A 15271-nucleotide genomic window follows, 5' to 3' on the forward strand; every position below is an offset into this window, starting at 1 on the left:
ATTTCTAGGTTCGAAATGAGTATGCGTGCAAGTCAGTGGTATGATTAAATTGTTTTAAAATAATAAACAAGTACGATTATGACCGTGTCTGTTTCTTAAATCCAATTTGTTTACTCGGAAATCAAGTAATGTTACTATCCGGTATCCGGCCGGATAGCAGGTCACAATCCGGTATCCGGCCGGATAGTAAAATGACGGTCGGATAGGCAGGATACCGGATAGTAACCGGATATCCGGTGCATCTCTAATCATTATAATTAAAATTATATCTCTTTCAAGCAAAAAATGACATTAATTACACACGCATACAGTTCAAATAACTTTACCCCTTAAATACATGTATACACCTATTTTAGTCAAAATGTTTTGGTTCATGTATAACCTAACAAACAACTAAATCGTAGAATAATTAAGATTTTTATTCGGGAGTGGCGTATCAGCTATGTTGTATAATCTATTTTAATACTAAGAAACAGTTAAATCTCTCTACTTATTTGCACACAAGCACTCAATGTTATCGGACATATTTATACACGTTGCATTTCGCAAATATCAGTATTTATACTATTATCGATGTAGCAGTAAAATACCTAATAATGTTGATATATTTGTTTTATTTTATTAAACCTATCGATACTATAGTTCGTTTTTTTTAGCATTTTAAAAAAGGTAAACAATCTTGATGTGTCTATATTGAAAAACTCTTGAAAAATAAGTCACGGCAAATATGTAACAATTATGAATCATATACGATTATTTACATTCGTTCTTTTGCTTTCATTAGTAATGTTACTGAGTTTTAAAAAGCGTTTTTCAATTAAAAGACAGTTCAAGATCGCGTAGTCTATTTCTAATGCTAAAAAACGAACTATAATTAAATGCGGAAGTAATTCTGTCTCTTCTCGGTTAAACCGCTGAACCGATTTAGATGAAATTAAGTATGGAGATGTTTGAAGCCCGGGGTAGGACATAGGGTAGCTGTCACCATCATTCCACGCAGACGAAGCCGCGGGGCTAAGCTAGTAAAAATAATTCCCTTTTTTCATAAACACATTGCAGGCGTAGAATAAGAATTGTAAAGGAGGGGGGAGGTCAACGAAACAAGTTTGTGACAAAGGGGAGGTAGGGGTAACTATTGAAATATATTTAGAACACTACCCCCACCCACCACCCACTTGCACCATTCTACTAACCCGGGGTTAACCGGTTAAACCTGGTGTTACCATGGTCACCAGTACAATTTGACACTGGGTTAACGGTTTAACTGTTTAACCCCGGGCTAGTGGGATGGTGCAAGTGGGCCTTATTTAACCTTTTCGACGCCGTGTCAAACACAAAAGCTGTCACGCGGACGCCACGTCACCGAAGTGTCAAAACTGAAATTGAACTTTATGCATTATATGTTGCTCTGTGGTCTGTGACCGATTAATCAGTCTTTGGCGTTGAGCCTGCGGTGCGGATATATCGGTTATTGGCGTCCAAAAGGTTAAAGTAATAAAAATCATTTATAGTGCCCTAATCTTAGCAAATTTATTTTTTGTTGTTGTTACGATAACAAGAGACGACAGGTTAAAAAGTGAAACATAAGTTTAATGTAAATAATACGTTTATTTTATTCTTACAATAATATAATAATATTTAAATATAATTTATAAATGCATATAACATGTAAATATTGTTTACATTAAAGCTTCAGGCGTTTGATGTCTTCCATTTTGAAATCGGTTCTGAAAAGAGAATTGATTGCTTTATAACTAAATTAGTAAAATGGCTGGTCATTAATTATATTTAACATGAGTATAATAACACATAGGCCAATGTACATTGATGGCTTGGCTTTAGTGACTTGACTATTTATCCGCAGTTTTTAAGGATATACCCCCTTATTAAAAAAATACGGGTCTGATTTAGTGAACTTTTTGAATGCAAAGAATACCTAAAGGTGTCATTACTAGTCGTGCCCACTGCGCCAAGGACCACTATAGGTGTTATGGTAGGCGTGGCTCACTCCGCGATTTCGTCGCTTTGCTACAGGTACCTAATAGTACATTTGTTCCGGGAACACCCAAATATTCCGAAATATGTTTTTCCGACTTTCATAACCTCGATTTTCATAATCACGATTTTTTATACGTCCGAAATATCGAAATCACGACTTTGAAAACCACGAAAGAAGAAAATCACGACTGCGCTATTTCCGAATACTTAAAATTTAAAAATCCGAAATTTTTTTCCTTATTTGTCTATTCCGAAAAATCATTGACCGATCGGAAATAAAATAATTCGGAATTCAGAAATTCGATCTTTTGTAAACTCGGAATAATGAAATTCGTGATTTTGAAAAGGGAAGTAATTAAATGGTCAGCCGTTTTTAAAATTGAACTGCAACCTTCACAGAAGCCAACTGCTACTAGAAAAGTGGCTTAGGTTAGAACTGCGACCTTTACATAAACCAACTGCTACTAGAAAAGTGGGTTAAGTTAGGTTAGAACTGCGACCTTCACAGAAACCAACTCCTACTAGAAAAATGGGTTAGGTTAGGTTAGAACTGCGACCTTCACAGAAACCAACTGCTACCAGAAAAGTGGGTTAGGTTAGGTTAGAACTGCGTCCTTTACAGAAACCAACTGCTACTAGAAAAGTGGGTCAGGTTAGAACTGCGACCTTCACAGAAGCCAACTGCTACTAGAAAAGTAGGTTAGGTTAGAACTGCGACAAGATAAGATAAGATAAAAAATAGTTTATTCAAGTAGGCATATTACAATGCGCTTATGAACGTCAAATAAACCTTTACCGGCTCCAACCGTACACCTCTGCCCCGAGAAGATTTAAATCCCCCCTCAATTGGAGGAGGGACCAACCGACCTTTAAAGAAACCAACTGCTACTAGCGAAGTGGGTTTGGTTAAGTTAGAACTGCGATCTTCACAGAAACCATCTGCTACTAGAAAAGTGGGTTAGGTTAGAACTGCGATCTTTACAGAAACCAACTGCTACTAGAAAAGTGGGTTAGGTTAGGTTAGAACTGCGACCTTCACAGAAGCCAACTGCTACTAGAAAAGTGGGTTAGGTTAGGTTAGAACTGCGACCTTTACATAAACCAACTGCTACTAGAAAAGGTGGTTAGGTTAGGTTAGAACTGTGACCTTCACAGAAGCCAACTGCTACTAGAAAAGTAGGTTAGGTTAGGTGAGAACTGCGACTTTTACATAAACCAACTGCTACTAGAAAAGTGGGTTAGGTTAGAACTGCGACCTTCACAGAAACCAACTGCTACTAGAAAAGTGGGTTAGGTTAGAACTGCGACCTTTACAGAAACCAACTGCTACTAGAAAAGTAGGTTAGGTTAGAACTGCGACAAGATAAGATAAGATAAAAAATAGTTTATTCAAGTAGGCATATTACAATGCGCTTATGAACGTCAAATAAACCTTTACCGGCTCCAACCGTACACCTCTGCCCCGAGAAGATTTAAATCCCCCCTCAATTGGAGGAGGGACCAACCGACCTTTAAAGAAACCAACTGCTACTAGCGAAGTGGGTTTGGTTAAGTTAGAACTGCGATCTTCACAGAAACCATCTGCTACTAGAAAAGTGGGTTAGGTTAGAACTGCGATCTTTACAGAAACCAACTGCTACTAGAAAAGTGGGTTAGGTTAGGTTAGAACTGCGACCTTCACAGAAGCCAACTGCTACTAGAAAAGTGGGTTAGGTTAGGTTAGAACTGCGACCTTTACATAAACCAACTGCTACTAGAAAAGGTGGTTAGGTTAGGTTAGAACTGTGACCTTCACAGAAGCCAACTGCTACTAGAAAAGTAGGTTAGGTTAGGTGAGAACTGCGACTTTTACAGAAACCAACTGCTACTAGAAAAGTGGGTTAGGTTAGAACTGCGACCTTCACAGAAACCAACTGCTACTAGAAAAGTGGGTTAGGTTAGAACTGCGACCTTTACAGAAACCAACTGCTACTAGAAAAGTAGGTGTAGGTTAGGTTAGAACTGCGACCCTCCCTCCCCTAGAAACTTACTGCTTACAGAAAAGTATAGGTATAGGTTAAGTTAGAACTGCGACCCCTACAGCAAATAACTGTTTTAAAAAAAGTAGGTTTAGGTTACGTTAGAACTGCTACCCCCCGTAGAAACGTAGGTACCTTTATTTGTTAACAACAAATTCGGAATTTAAAAAATAGGAATCACGTCAAATCGGAATTCAAAATTTCGGAATTAAGACAATTCGGAATTCGTGATATCGTAAATGTTAAATTCGGTGTTTCTCCCTATCGGAATTGTTATATTCGGAATTATGTGGTTCGGAATTTAAAAAATCGTCGGTTTACTATTCGGAAATATAAAACTGATTTTCATCGTTCGGTAACTACGACAATCGGAATTTTGATGGGTCGAGCATTTAAAAATCGGCATATAAAAATTCGATATTTTAAAATTCGGCATAAAATATTTCGGAATTATGTAGGGTACCCATTTGTTCCACACCAATCTTGGGGGCTAGCCATAAGCCGCGCGTGGCGCCGGCGCCACCTAGCGGCCATACCTGTCCCGATCGTATCAGACGCTTTTTGTTAGAGAGCGAGTCTTCTGTACCTAGTACTATTATTTATTTTGTGGCATAGTTTACCTGCGCGCGAGCAGATCCTTCTGTCTCCTCGGCGTGAGTCTCGCAGCGCTCGGGGCGGTCGCAGGCGAGTCTGCGGCCAGCAGCGCGCCGGCCTGCGACAGCCGCGCGCAGCGCTCGCGCGCGCCCGCCGCCGCGCCGCCGGCCCACGCGGCCAGCCGCCGCAGCCGCCGCTCCACGATCAGCCCGCCCGTCTGCGAGGGGAATAATACTGTATAGGCTACATTCCTCCTGATCAAATCGGCTTCTTTTTTAGAACTGTCGAAACGATTTTTTTGTATGGAATTTATATGAAAACAAATATAGTGACGCCACGGTAAACTTACCTACTTTTATAATTTCAATCCGATTTATTAAATAAAAATTGTGTTTAAAAATAGCTGCTATCTATGTTTTTCTAATAATTATCTAGTGCTTTATTTCGGGTACGGTTTGAAATAATTTATTTTAAGTACAGGAAACATCCCTATTATCAGGGGTGCGAAACTCCTGACTTCGGCCAAACTCGGCTCCGCTCGGCTCGGCATTGCTCCGAGCGATTATTAGGGTTGACACCGCTTGACTTCCTTTCGCGTGCACCGATAAGATAATCACTTAAATTTTGACAACCCTAAGTAGCCGAAAGGGATAGTGCCATATATTAGAAAGGGATAGCATGATTCGACCCTGAACCGCTGTCAAACTTCGGTTTTGTAGGAAGTTTCCTTTCTGTACGGCAGTACTATTATTTATTCTGTGGTATTATGACTTATGACTAAATTAAAAACCAAGCAACTATCACTCCTAGTGCCAGAAGCGGGCACATGTATACAGACCCGAATTTAGAGACCTAGGATCCAACAATTTAAAGGGGGGAGGGGGATCCTCCATCTCAAAACCGCATTGATTTGCACTGTAGTGGTCAACAGCTGATTGGCCGCGACAGCTGACAATTGGGATTTGCAAACTTCTTAATATTTTTTTTAAGAAACCTTTGTCCAACCTTTTACGTTTTTTACATACTTTATAGACCCAACACTATTTATGTTTAAAATTTGAAGCGTGCATGTCCACTACAAGTACCTTGAGATTTTGATGATTGGTCAGTGAGTCAGTGACTAGATTATATATGTTACCTGGTCATAATGATGCACCAGCAGCCTTTCTTCTGCCCCGGTGGCCAAGTCTTGTAATATGGTGGTCAACAGCTGATTGCCCGCGGCAGCTGACAGCTGCGCTTTGCTGGCTTCGGCTAAAGTGTCCAACGCTGAAGGTAGAGCAGGGACTAGATCAAATGTTACCTGATCATAATGATGCACCAGCAGCCTTTCTTCTGCCCTGGTGGCCAAGTCTTGCACTATGGTGGTCAACAGCTGGTTGGCCGCGGCGGCTGACAGCTGGGCTTTGCTTGCTTCGGCTAAAGTGTCCAACGCTGAAGGTAGAGCAGGGACTAGATCAAATGTTACCTGATCATAATGATGCACCAGCAGCCTTTCTTCTGCCCTAGTGGCCAAGTCTTGCACTATAGTGGTCAACAGCTGGTTGGCCACGGCGGCCGTCAGCTGGGCTTTGCTGGCTTCGGCCAAAGTGTACAACGCTGAAGGTAGAGCAGGGACTAGATCAAATGTTACCTGATCATAATGATGCACCAGCAGTCTTTCTTCTGCCCTAGTGGCCAAGTCTTGCACTATAGTGGTCAACAGCTGGTTGGCCACGGCGGCCGACAGCTGGGCTTTGCTGGCTTCGGCTAAAGTGTCCAACGCTGAAGGTAGAGCAGTGTCTAGATCAAATGTTACCTGATCATAATGATGCACCAGCAGCCTTTCTTCTGCCCTGGTGGCCAAGTCTTGCACTATGGTGGTCAGCAGCTGGTTGGCCGCGGTGGCTGACAGCTGGGCTTTGCTGTCTTCGGCTAAAGTGTCCAACGCTGAAGGTAGAGCAGTGACTAGATCAAATGTTACCTGATCATAATGATGCACCAGCAGTCTTTCTTCTACCCTAGTGGCCAAGTCTTGCACTATGGTGGTCAACAGCTGGTTGGCCGCGGCGGCCGACAGCTGGGTTTTGCTGGCTTCGGCTAAAGTGTCCAACGCTGAAGGTAGAGCAGTGACTAGATCAAATGTTACCTGATCATAATGATGCACCAGCAGCCTTTCTTCTGCCCTAGAAGCCAAGTCTTGTAATATAGTGGTCAACAGCTGGTTGGCCGTGGCGGCTGACAGCTGGGCTTTGCTGGCTTCGGCTAAAGTGTCCAACGCTGAAGGTAGAGCAGTGACTAGATCAAATGTTACCTGATCATAATGATGCACCAGCAGCCTTTCTTCTGCCCTGGTGGCCAAGTCTTGCACTATGGTGGTCAACAGCTGGTTGGCCGCGGCGGCTGACAGCTGGGCTTTGCTGGCTTCGGCTAAAGTGTCCAACGCTGAAGGTAGCGCGTCGGCGTCGTCTTCCATGCTGTCTGGAAAAGGAATGACAATTTATATATGCTGCTCATTGGACTTAAAGATTGAACCTTATACACTGTAGTTAGTCTGTATTTAAGTGACAGCGCCCCAAGGGTATGGGAAGGGGAAGGGGATGCAGCCACGACGATATAGAATGAAATGATAGACATTTAGTATAAAGAAAGAGTAGTATAGAAAATTCAAATTCTTGTGACGAGAGTAAATGATTTTATATAGAGGGGTAAAGTCTAAGAAAAATAACGTGCCCCTTAGTTTGACATCCAAAACAGATGGCGCTGTATTGCGCCATATATTTTGCGGTCACTGAATTGTCAAACGTCAACCTTTGACAATCACAGTAACCGCAAAATGTATGGAGCAGTAAAGCGCCATCTCGTTTACTTGTCAAATTCGAAGCACGAAATTGTCTTACATATTACACATCTTATTCAATCAATATATCTTTGATTTTATATAGCCAAGCAGCTGTCATTCCATAAATAGCTGTCAAACTTCTTAAGAAATAAAACTAATAGTAACTATTACTATTATGTATAGTTTTCTATCCGGAATTAATTTATAAATCGTCACAATTATGTTATACTCGGAATATTTACATCTATAATTAGACCTTTTGCATAAATGTAAGCCCCCTATTCCGAGGACTAAACTATTGGGCCTTCTAAGATTAAATGGTCCTTCTACCCGGATGTAATAATTAGGTAACACCAAATATGTCATGACACTCATGACCGAATAGGGAGTATTACTGCAATGTTCTGCCGCCAGAGTGTAGCACTAATTTGTTTAGTAAACCATAGAGTAACTTAAACATACTAGGCCTTAAACAGTTTTTTGACAAGTTTTCACTATGACATTGATGCATCAAAGCGGTTTGTTTACAGGTGGCCTACTGCAAAACGCGAAAAACTAAATTTCTTTATCATGCCTCTCTATCGATCGAATACGCAAGAGTGATAGAGAGGCAGAAACCGAACTTTCGATTGTCGTGTTTCACGGTAGGCCATGTGATTGGCCTAGTGACGCCCTCTACGCAGAGTTTTGCGTAATATTCCTTATTTGTCAACTTACCCCCATCTGGATCAGCAACCGCGTCAGCCCACTTGGTAATCTTATGCTTCAACGCAGCCGTAATACCCTCTAAGCCCAAGTCCCTAGCGGCCTTGAACGCGGCCGCGGCAGTAGCGAGACTCTCAGCGCACGACACCAGCTTGTCGCGGCCGCCGGTAGAGAGTAGAGGCTCTGCTAGTGTGCAAGCTTCTGTGGCGAGGCGCATGGACCATTCGGCGCCGGATTCCGCTTCGTTTAGATGTGCCTGGAAATAGCATTACAGTAATTTACAATAGTTCATAGACTGAGTCAACGCCAAAGCGACTCCGTTTCTACTTCTTTTGTCAATGTACAATGTACCTATTCATTGTAAGTTTTCTTTTGTTAATATAGTTTTCGAAAGTTTTTCAAAATGGCGGAACTATGGAGGTCCGCAAGGTGTACAGCTCAGAGCCACTGGTATCTATTTTGGTTGGCTGATGTCGAAGGTGGTTGTCGAAAGTGACCGATTACAATTAAATTAAAGACGTTTTTAGCTTTCTGCTAAAGTGCGTAACGCTTTTCTAACATTTCAGCTATCGCACCTATGACTGTTGTTATGTTACTCTAATAAAACTACAACTATTATAGGGGGCGTGCATGAGCGATAGGGGGTAGCATAGGAGGCGTCAGATTTTTGGCGCGAGGGGTAAATGTGACGTTTATGCTTTCGATGTAGCCCACAAGATGGCAGAACCTACTACATATGCACAAGGAAATGTACCGACGAGAATGGTAGATGGGTAGCACTTGCTTTGGCAATATACATGTGCACATATGTTTCCCATTCAGGCCACAAGATGGCAGACCCTCCAACGCGCACGGTCCCTATAGTCCCAACTGTTCTTATACATAAATGCGAGCAACTAATTACCACATATAGCTGCGCCTGGGCATCCACCTCCCTGTGGCGGGCCACTGCGGCGGCGGGGCCGGGCGCGGGGAGGGGGAGCGGCTCGGGGGGAGGCGCGCGCAGCCAGCGGCGCAGCGCGGCCGCGGCGTCTCGCTCTAACAGCGCGGATACTTCGTTCAGCACCGCGCACGCGCCGTCCACGCTGCCCGTTGAGATGCTGCGGCTGAAAATAACCAAAGAAAGTAGGTAAAGTCCGTCTAAACTAACTCGAATATGTATAATAACGAAGTGTGGGACTGTCATTATAAACGTCACATTTTCATAAAAAAATTACAATCATGAAATCGCCACACTTTGTCATTACAAATGCCATGTAGAGTTGGCTTGATCCGACTCTACTTATGGATCGTAAGCCGATAACTTGTTTTTATAACCAAGTTTTTCCGAAGGTTTATCTGTTAAATGAAATGTATAATAAAGTCTTGTGAATATTGTCTGCTGCTCCGTCGATGAATTAAAGAATGAATTTATCATATATAGGTACATTACATATAGTAAGAAATTAACTATCTTGAAGAAAAATTCAATTATTGTATTAATCCTAATTCGAAGGCCGTGGAAATTCTTAGGAGATATTTATGTCCAGCAATAATTTTTCAGTTTTTTGATCTTAGAAACTCAGCCAAAATAAACTTTAATACATTCTCGGTTCAAACTACACGTCTTGCAATAATACTAACTATATTATGTCCGACACGCCTGATATTAATTTTGATAGCATTCTGTTGTCAAAACTTACCGGATGACTTTCCTGGCAATGAAAAAGACGTCGTCAACCAAACTCGAGCTGGTTGCTCCGACCTGTGGTGCCGCCATCTTCAGCGCTTTGCTTACGCTCTCTTCCAAGAAGAACCTAAAAATAAAAACAACTTTAGAAATGTCACATTTTAAGCTGCATTGGGGTAACTCCGACAGCGGGATAACTTTGAAAATATCTAATATTTACTAAGCCACAAGCACTTCATTCTTTGGCAACACTACGCTACTGCAACGCTTATAATGGCATCTAGCTTACTATTGCTACAATAGAGTGTTTCTAGTTTAGTAGATAGTTAGATACTAGCGACCCGCCCCGGATTCGCGCGGGTTAACAAATTATATACCTAAACCTTCCTCAAAAATCACTCTATTGATAGGTGAAAATCGCATGAAAATCCGTTCACAAGTTTTTGAGTTTATCGCGAACATACAAACACATATACAGACAGACGCGGCGGGGGACTTTGTTTTATAAGGTGTAGTGATTAGAAATTTTCTAAATCAACCCGTTTTCGAGGATGCGAAGTGCTTACATTATTTTAGCCAACTATATTAACTGTCAAAATAAATAATAACCAATTTTTTATCTACAGGACTCGTATTTAGGGTATTAATAAGCGTCCACACGCGTAAAAGTCGTTAAAAAATTTCAACCCCTTAGAGGTAGAAAATCCTGAAAGTCTACCCACCTTTCCAAAGCCAGATAATGTCCCAGCAAGTCCTGTGCGGTCCTTGTGAGGTCACATTCCGTGATGATCTTCTCTGTGGCAGCTATACATGATTTCTTCGTTTCTTCGTCCACTGTTGACGCGTCCGCCTGGATCAAATGTCTAATATAGTATCAAGAGGTTAAATAGGACAAAATGTGTCAGTTTAGTTACAATAGTTAGCAATTGCACAAAGTTGTTATATGATTTGAGTAAGATTTAATTTTATAACTATATTTTTAATGCCAGAATGATTGTCATTTGAACTTCTGATCTGTCAGTTTAGTACATAGCAATTTGGTCAACCTAACTGTCATTAGGCAGGCCCACACAGTGCGAGCAGCCTCGCGAGGCCTCGCCTATTTAGTCGAAATTGCCTATTTTAGTATCAGGGACATAAATAGTATAACTACACAGAATACTTTTCAAATAAATACCGAGAATACTATTCAATCATCGTGATTTTGTATGAATATTGTACTAAAATATATATCGATTGGACAAACTAGGTCATCTCTGTATTTGGGTTAGAAAATCAAAGGTATAACTCGACTTACCTCAGCCCTTCGCCTGATGAACGTGAAATACAGATGTATAGTAGAATGTGCGAGTGCTAGCTCAGCTAAAACTGGCTCGGCCTGGAGTGCGGAGCGACGCGCGTTTGACAGTCGAGCTGCCACTAGCTCGTGGTATACGCGGCGGCCACCTGCGCAAATCTGAGGGGAAAATATTCAATTAAAATTGAATAATAAAGAATAGTCACATAGTCAATTTTATCTGTTAGCTACTAAGGACTTTTTTTATGAAATGTCATTTAGAATGTCTTTTGAATCTTAGGTATTTCTTAATTTAGGCAAATACAATATGGTTTACATATTTTATTAAGTAACTGTAGGTAAGTTTCAAACTAAGTTAGGCCAGTCGAAACAATTGTGGCCATAGACCCGGGTTCTGGTTTATAGTAAATGCGTCCGTGAACACTGCCGCGTCTAACGTCGGATCCGTGCCGGGTCCGGCACTGATACGTACCACTGGTTGTATAAGCCCCAGCGCCCGTGGCAGCCGACCAGGAGCGCGTCCAGCTGCAAGTAATCTTGCTCGTTCCACGCAGTGTTGGCCGAAAGTTAATCCAAATTGAAAATGCTGGCCATTAACCATTATAAAATGAACCGTAAACTGTAATCGTCCATTACGGTTTAAGGTTCAATTTATAATGGTTAATGGCCAACATTTTCAATTCGCATTAACTTTCGGCCAACACTGGTTCCACGTTACGCCCTCCGGCTTCCAGTAATCGCGTGAATACGTCCGTGAACACTGCCGCATCTAACGTCGGATCCGTGCCGGATCCGGCACTGATACTTACCACTGGTTGTATAAGCGCCAGCGCCCGTGGCAGCCGACCAGGAGCGCGTCCAGCTGCAAGTAATCTTGCTCGTTCCACGGTACGCCCTCCTGCTTCCAGTAATCGCGTGAATGCGTCCGCGAACGCTGCCGCATCTGACGTTGGATCCGTGCCGGATCCGGCACTGATACGTACCACTGGTTGTATAAGCGCCAGCGCTCGCGGCAGCCGACCAGGAGCGCGTCCAGCTGCAAGTGATCTCGCTCGTTCCACGTTACGCCCTCCGGCTTCCAGTAATCGCGTAAAGGCGTCCGCGAACACTGCCGCGTCGGACGTCGGTTCCGGTACGGTGCAGGCGCGGCGGATCGCGGCCTCCGACTGTCAAATATAACGATAAAAATATTAACCCCCCACGCTAAAAGAGGCGTGTTATAAGTTAGACCGCGATGTGTGTGTCTGTCTGTGGCACCGTAGCTCTTAGTAAACCAATTTGATTGCGGTTCATTTTATTTGAAAGCAGGTTTTCTAGCGGCGGTTTTTAGATATACTTTATCAAAATCGATTCAATATGTTGGGAGTTTTAAAGTTTAATTTAATAATATATTTTTTACGTAATAATTTCATTTATTCTGTGTCTATATACATATATACCTCGTTTGTTTTCGAATTAGAAAAGACTACACGAGCTTGACGTGTCTTTTGATTGAAAAACGCTTTTAAAAAATAGTAACTATTACCTGATGAAACCAAAATAATGTAAATTAAAATATATGCTTTATAATGGTTATACACATATTTTTCAAGTGTTTTTCAATAAAGAGACACCTCAAGATCGCATAGTCTATTTCTAATGCTAAAAAATCCAGGTACAGTAGATACCTTATTAGCAAGATATCTGGCTAGAAGGTCAACACCCTCGTCAGCTCGTCCGATCTGAGGGAACAACTTGAAGAGACGCTCCACAGCCGCTTCATCATCTTTGCGCGCCGCTTCTTCAAACCTGAAAGGAATATATATTAAAATAAGTTAAAAATATATGGTGCGGGTTGAACTAAACAAACAAACCCCGTATTTATAAAATTTGCAGATCTTTTTAGGATTCCGTACCCAAAGGGTAAAAACGGGACCCTATTACTAAGACTCCACTGTCCGTCTGCCTGTCACCAGGCTGTTTCTCTTCAGGTGACAAGCAACACTTAAACAACAACAAACTTAAGCAACAATTAAATTACTAAACAATAATTAAACAAAAGTTAACCTTATTTAAGTACTAATATGGTTCACTATGGCTATTAACTTGTGGTGGTAATTAGTGAGTTTTGCTTGTCACCTGATGATCTCATGAACCATGATAAAATTTTCACAGATGTATTTCTGTTGCCGCTATAACAACAAATACTAAAAACAGAATAAAATAAATATTTCAATGGGGCTCCCATACAACAAACGTGATTTTTTTGCCGTTTTTCGCGTAATGGTAAGTTTGATATCATTCTAACAAACACATTAATGAAAATCACAGCTAAGGGCAAACAATTATCAATGGCTTTTAGATAAATAAATTACGAATTATAATCAAAATTAGCTAAATATGAACTTTCTAGTTTCAAATGGTTACATAAAAATGTCTCCTCAAAACTACCTATGCTTGACCGTTATTTTATTACATACTTGCGTACGAGCTGGTCGCGCAACGTGGCCTGCGCGGCCGTCATGGCGTCGCGCGGGTCGTGCTCGCCCCGCGCGCGCGCCGCCGCCACTGATCCAGGGTCCATGCTGAGGAAGCGAGCCACGTGCGCCGCGCCTGTTATAATTTTTTTTAATTGAACAAGCGTATGGAAATAGGGTTGAAAATTTTTAATGCCTTCTACACAGATTGATATTAGTACTATGTAAATAATAACTGACCTGTTTCATAATCATGTGCTTTGATGGCCGCCTCAACTCCTGCACTGCACACTTGCAGATCTATGAGGTCATTGACACGCCGCTGACACTCCGCCACTCGGGACTGAAATAAAATATAAAAAAGTAAAAAGTGGATTCAAAAAGGTTACATGGCTATTATTAGAGGCAAAAAGTTAAAGCCACTGCTATTGCCTAAAATCAAACAGTCATCAAGATATTATCATTGTTGAGAATTGTGAAAACACAGTTTCAGACCAATAAAATGTCCCAATTCACACTTATCTAACTTTAGTTACACCTAATCTTATTACAACTTTACAATGCTTACCCTAGCCAAGTCCAGCTGGCGCACTTTAGCACTGACGTCTCTGGCCAACATTGCAGTCTTGTCTACCATGTCTGCCGCAATCTGTGTGTCTGCCTTCACCTCACCAAGCTTGGCGTACGCTTGGCTTGCGGTCCGCAGCCGCCCCTCCAACGAGCATGCCTTTGATAGGACATTGGAAAGTGCTTCGTCTACCTCCGTCTAGAGAATAAATAATGAATGAGATTAAAGTTATAAACACTTTTTATTTAAGTACCTTGGGGATTATAAAACTTAGTTATCAGTAGCAGAATATTACTAACAGAGTTCTTAGATGAGGTTAGTAATAAGCTGAAGTCGTAAATAAGTGTTTTGAATGGTTGAGTACCAATAGGAATTAATAAAGCTTGGAATTATAGTGTAGAACTATACTGTATGATTTATGTGAAGATGTGTGTAGGTAAGAGACAAGTAGTAGCTAACTAAATATAAGAAATTAATTTGATGTCGGCTGTACACTCGTCGAGAGCCTTTCGCCGAGTCTCGGCACCGCTCCGATCCAATCAGAGACGCGCGAGACGAGAAAGGAACAGTATGTAGACACTCGTTCGCAGCCTGTCTCGGGGTCTCTCGACGAGTGTGTACAGCCCGCATGAAGATTTCTGTACTTCAGAAGGAATAACAAAATTGTTAAAACATTTTAATAGTGACACAAAGTAATGTTAAGAAGTAAAGTAACTTACTTCTTCCTGTTCGATTTCATGAAGGGCTTTTTTTAAACCTTCTTCACTGGACACGTCGTACTTCTCTAAAAGGAGACTTAACGACATTGTGTCGATTTACGGAGAATAAACTAAAACAGGCAGAAATGTTTTATTGGCGACACGAAGCCAAATTTTATTGTGACAATGGTTTGACACATGTTTGACATGCCACTGTTGACAATCTTGACAGACAAAAGACAGCTGGCGTTGTTGACAGCTGACATTTCGAAGCTATTATTGCCAAGATTTATTGCCTTTGTTAGAAGAATGTAATCGAATTCAAACGTACATACTACGGACAAATCGTTATATAATCAATATGCATAAGCTGATTAATAACGCATGAATATTTGCTTTCATTGGACCCTAAATAGAATTAGTGAAACGCGATGCGCGTGCTATGAG

At 41.5% G+C, this 15271-nt stretch overlaps 1 protein-coding gene and 1 long non-coding RNA gene across 2 annotated transcripts in view; one reads left to right on the top strand and one right to left on the bottom strand.

Moving 5' to 3' along the window:
- Nucleotides 1–15271, top strand: part of LOC134791030 (uncharacterized) — a 67888-nt gene that overhangs the window by 10158 nt on the left and 42459 nt on the right. The window lies entirely within an intron of this gene.
- LOC134791018 (conserved oligomeric Golgi complex subunit 4) lies at nucleotides 1602–15007 on the bottom strand. The gene is made up of 14 exons (XM_063762068.1): nucleotides 14846–15007; nucleotides 14127–14324; nucleotides 13799–13901; nucleotides 13562–13694; nucleotides 12770–12890; nucleotides 12086–12268; nucleotides 11103–11261; nucleotides 10528–10655; nucleotides 9819–9932; nucleotides 9041–9242; nucleotides 8149–8392; nucleotides 6904–7070; nucleotides 4637–4827; nucleotides 1602–1727 (listed from the first exon to the last, which is right to left on the bottom strand). The coding sequence occupies exons 1-14, from the start codon at nucleotides 14930–14932 to the stop codon at nucleotides 1685–1687; spliced, it is 2073 nt and encodes a 690-aa protein (XP_063618138.1). The 5' UTR covers nucleotides 14933–15007; the 3' UTR covers nucleotides 1602–1684.

The sequence above is a fragment of the Cydia splendana genome, chromosome 5 (genome assembly GCF_910591565.1).
Source record: "Cydia splendana chromosome 5, ilCydSple1.2, whole genome shotgun sequence".
In the NCBI taxonomy this organism is placed as follows: domain Eukaryota; kingdom Metazoa; phylum Arthropoda; class Insecta; order Lepidoptera; family Tortricidae; genus Cydia; species Cydia splendana.

Excerpts from the sequence above, each read along its gene's own strand:
- LOC134791018 (XM_063762068.1), bottom strand. The coding sequence starts at position 14,932 with ATGTCGTTAAGTCTCCTTTTAGAGAAGTACGACGTGTCCAGTGAAGAA. Across the intron at positions 13,902-14,126 it reads GCCAGCTGGACTTGGCTAGG|TCCCGAGTGGCGGAGTGTCA; the intron begins GTAAGCATTGTA and ends ATTTTATTTCAG. Across the intron at positions 12,891-13,561 it reads CGCGACCAGCTCGTACGCAA|GTTTGAAGAAGCGGCGCGCA; the intron begins GTATGTAATAAA and ends TATTCCTTTCAG.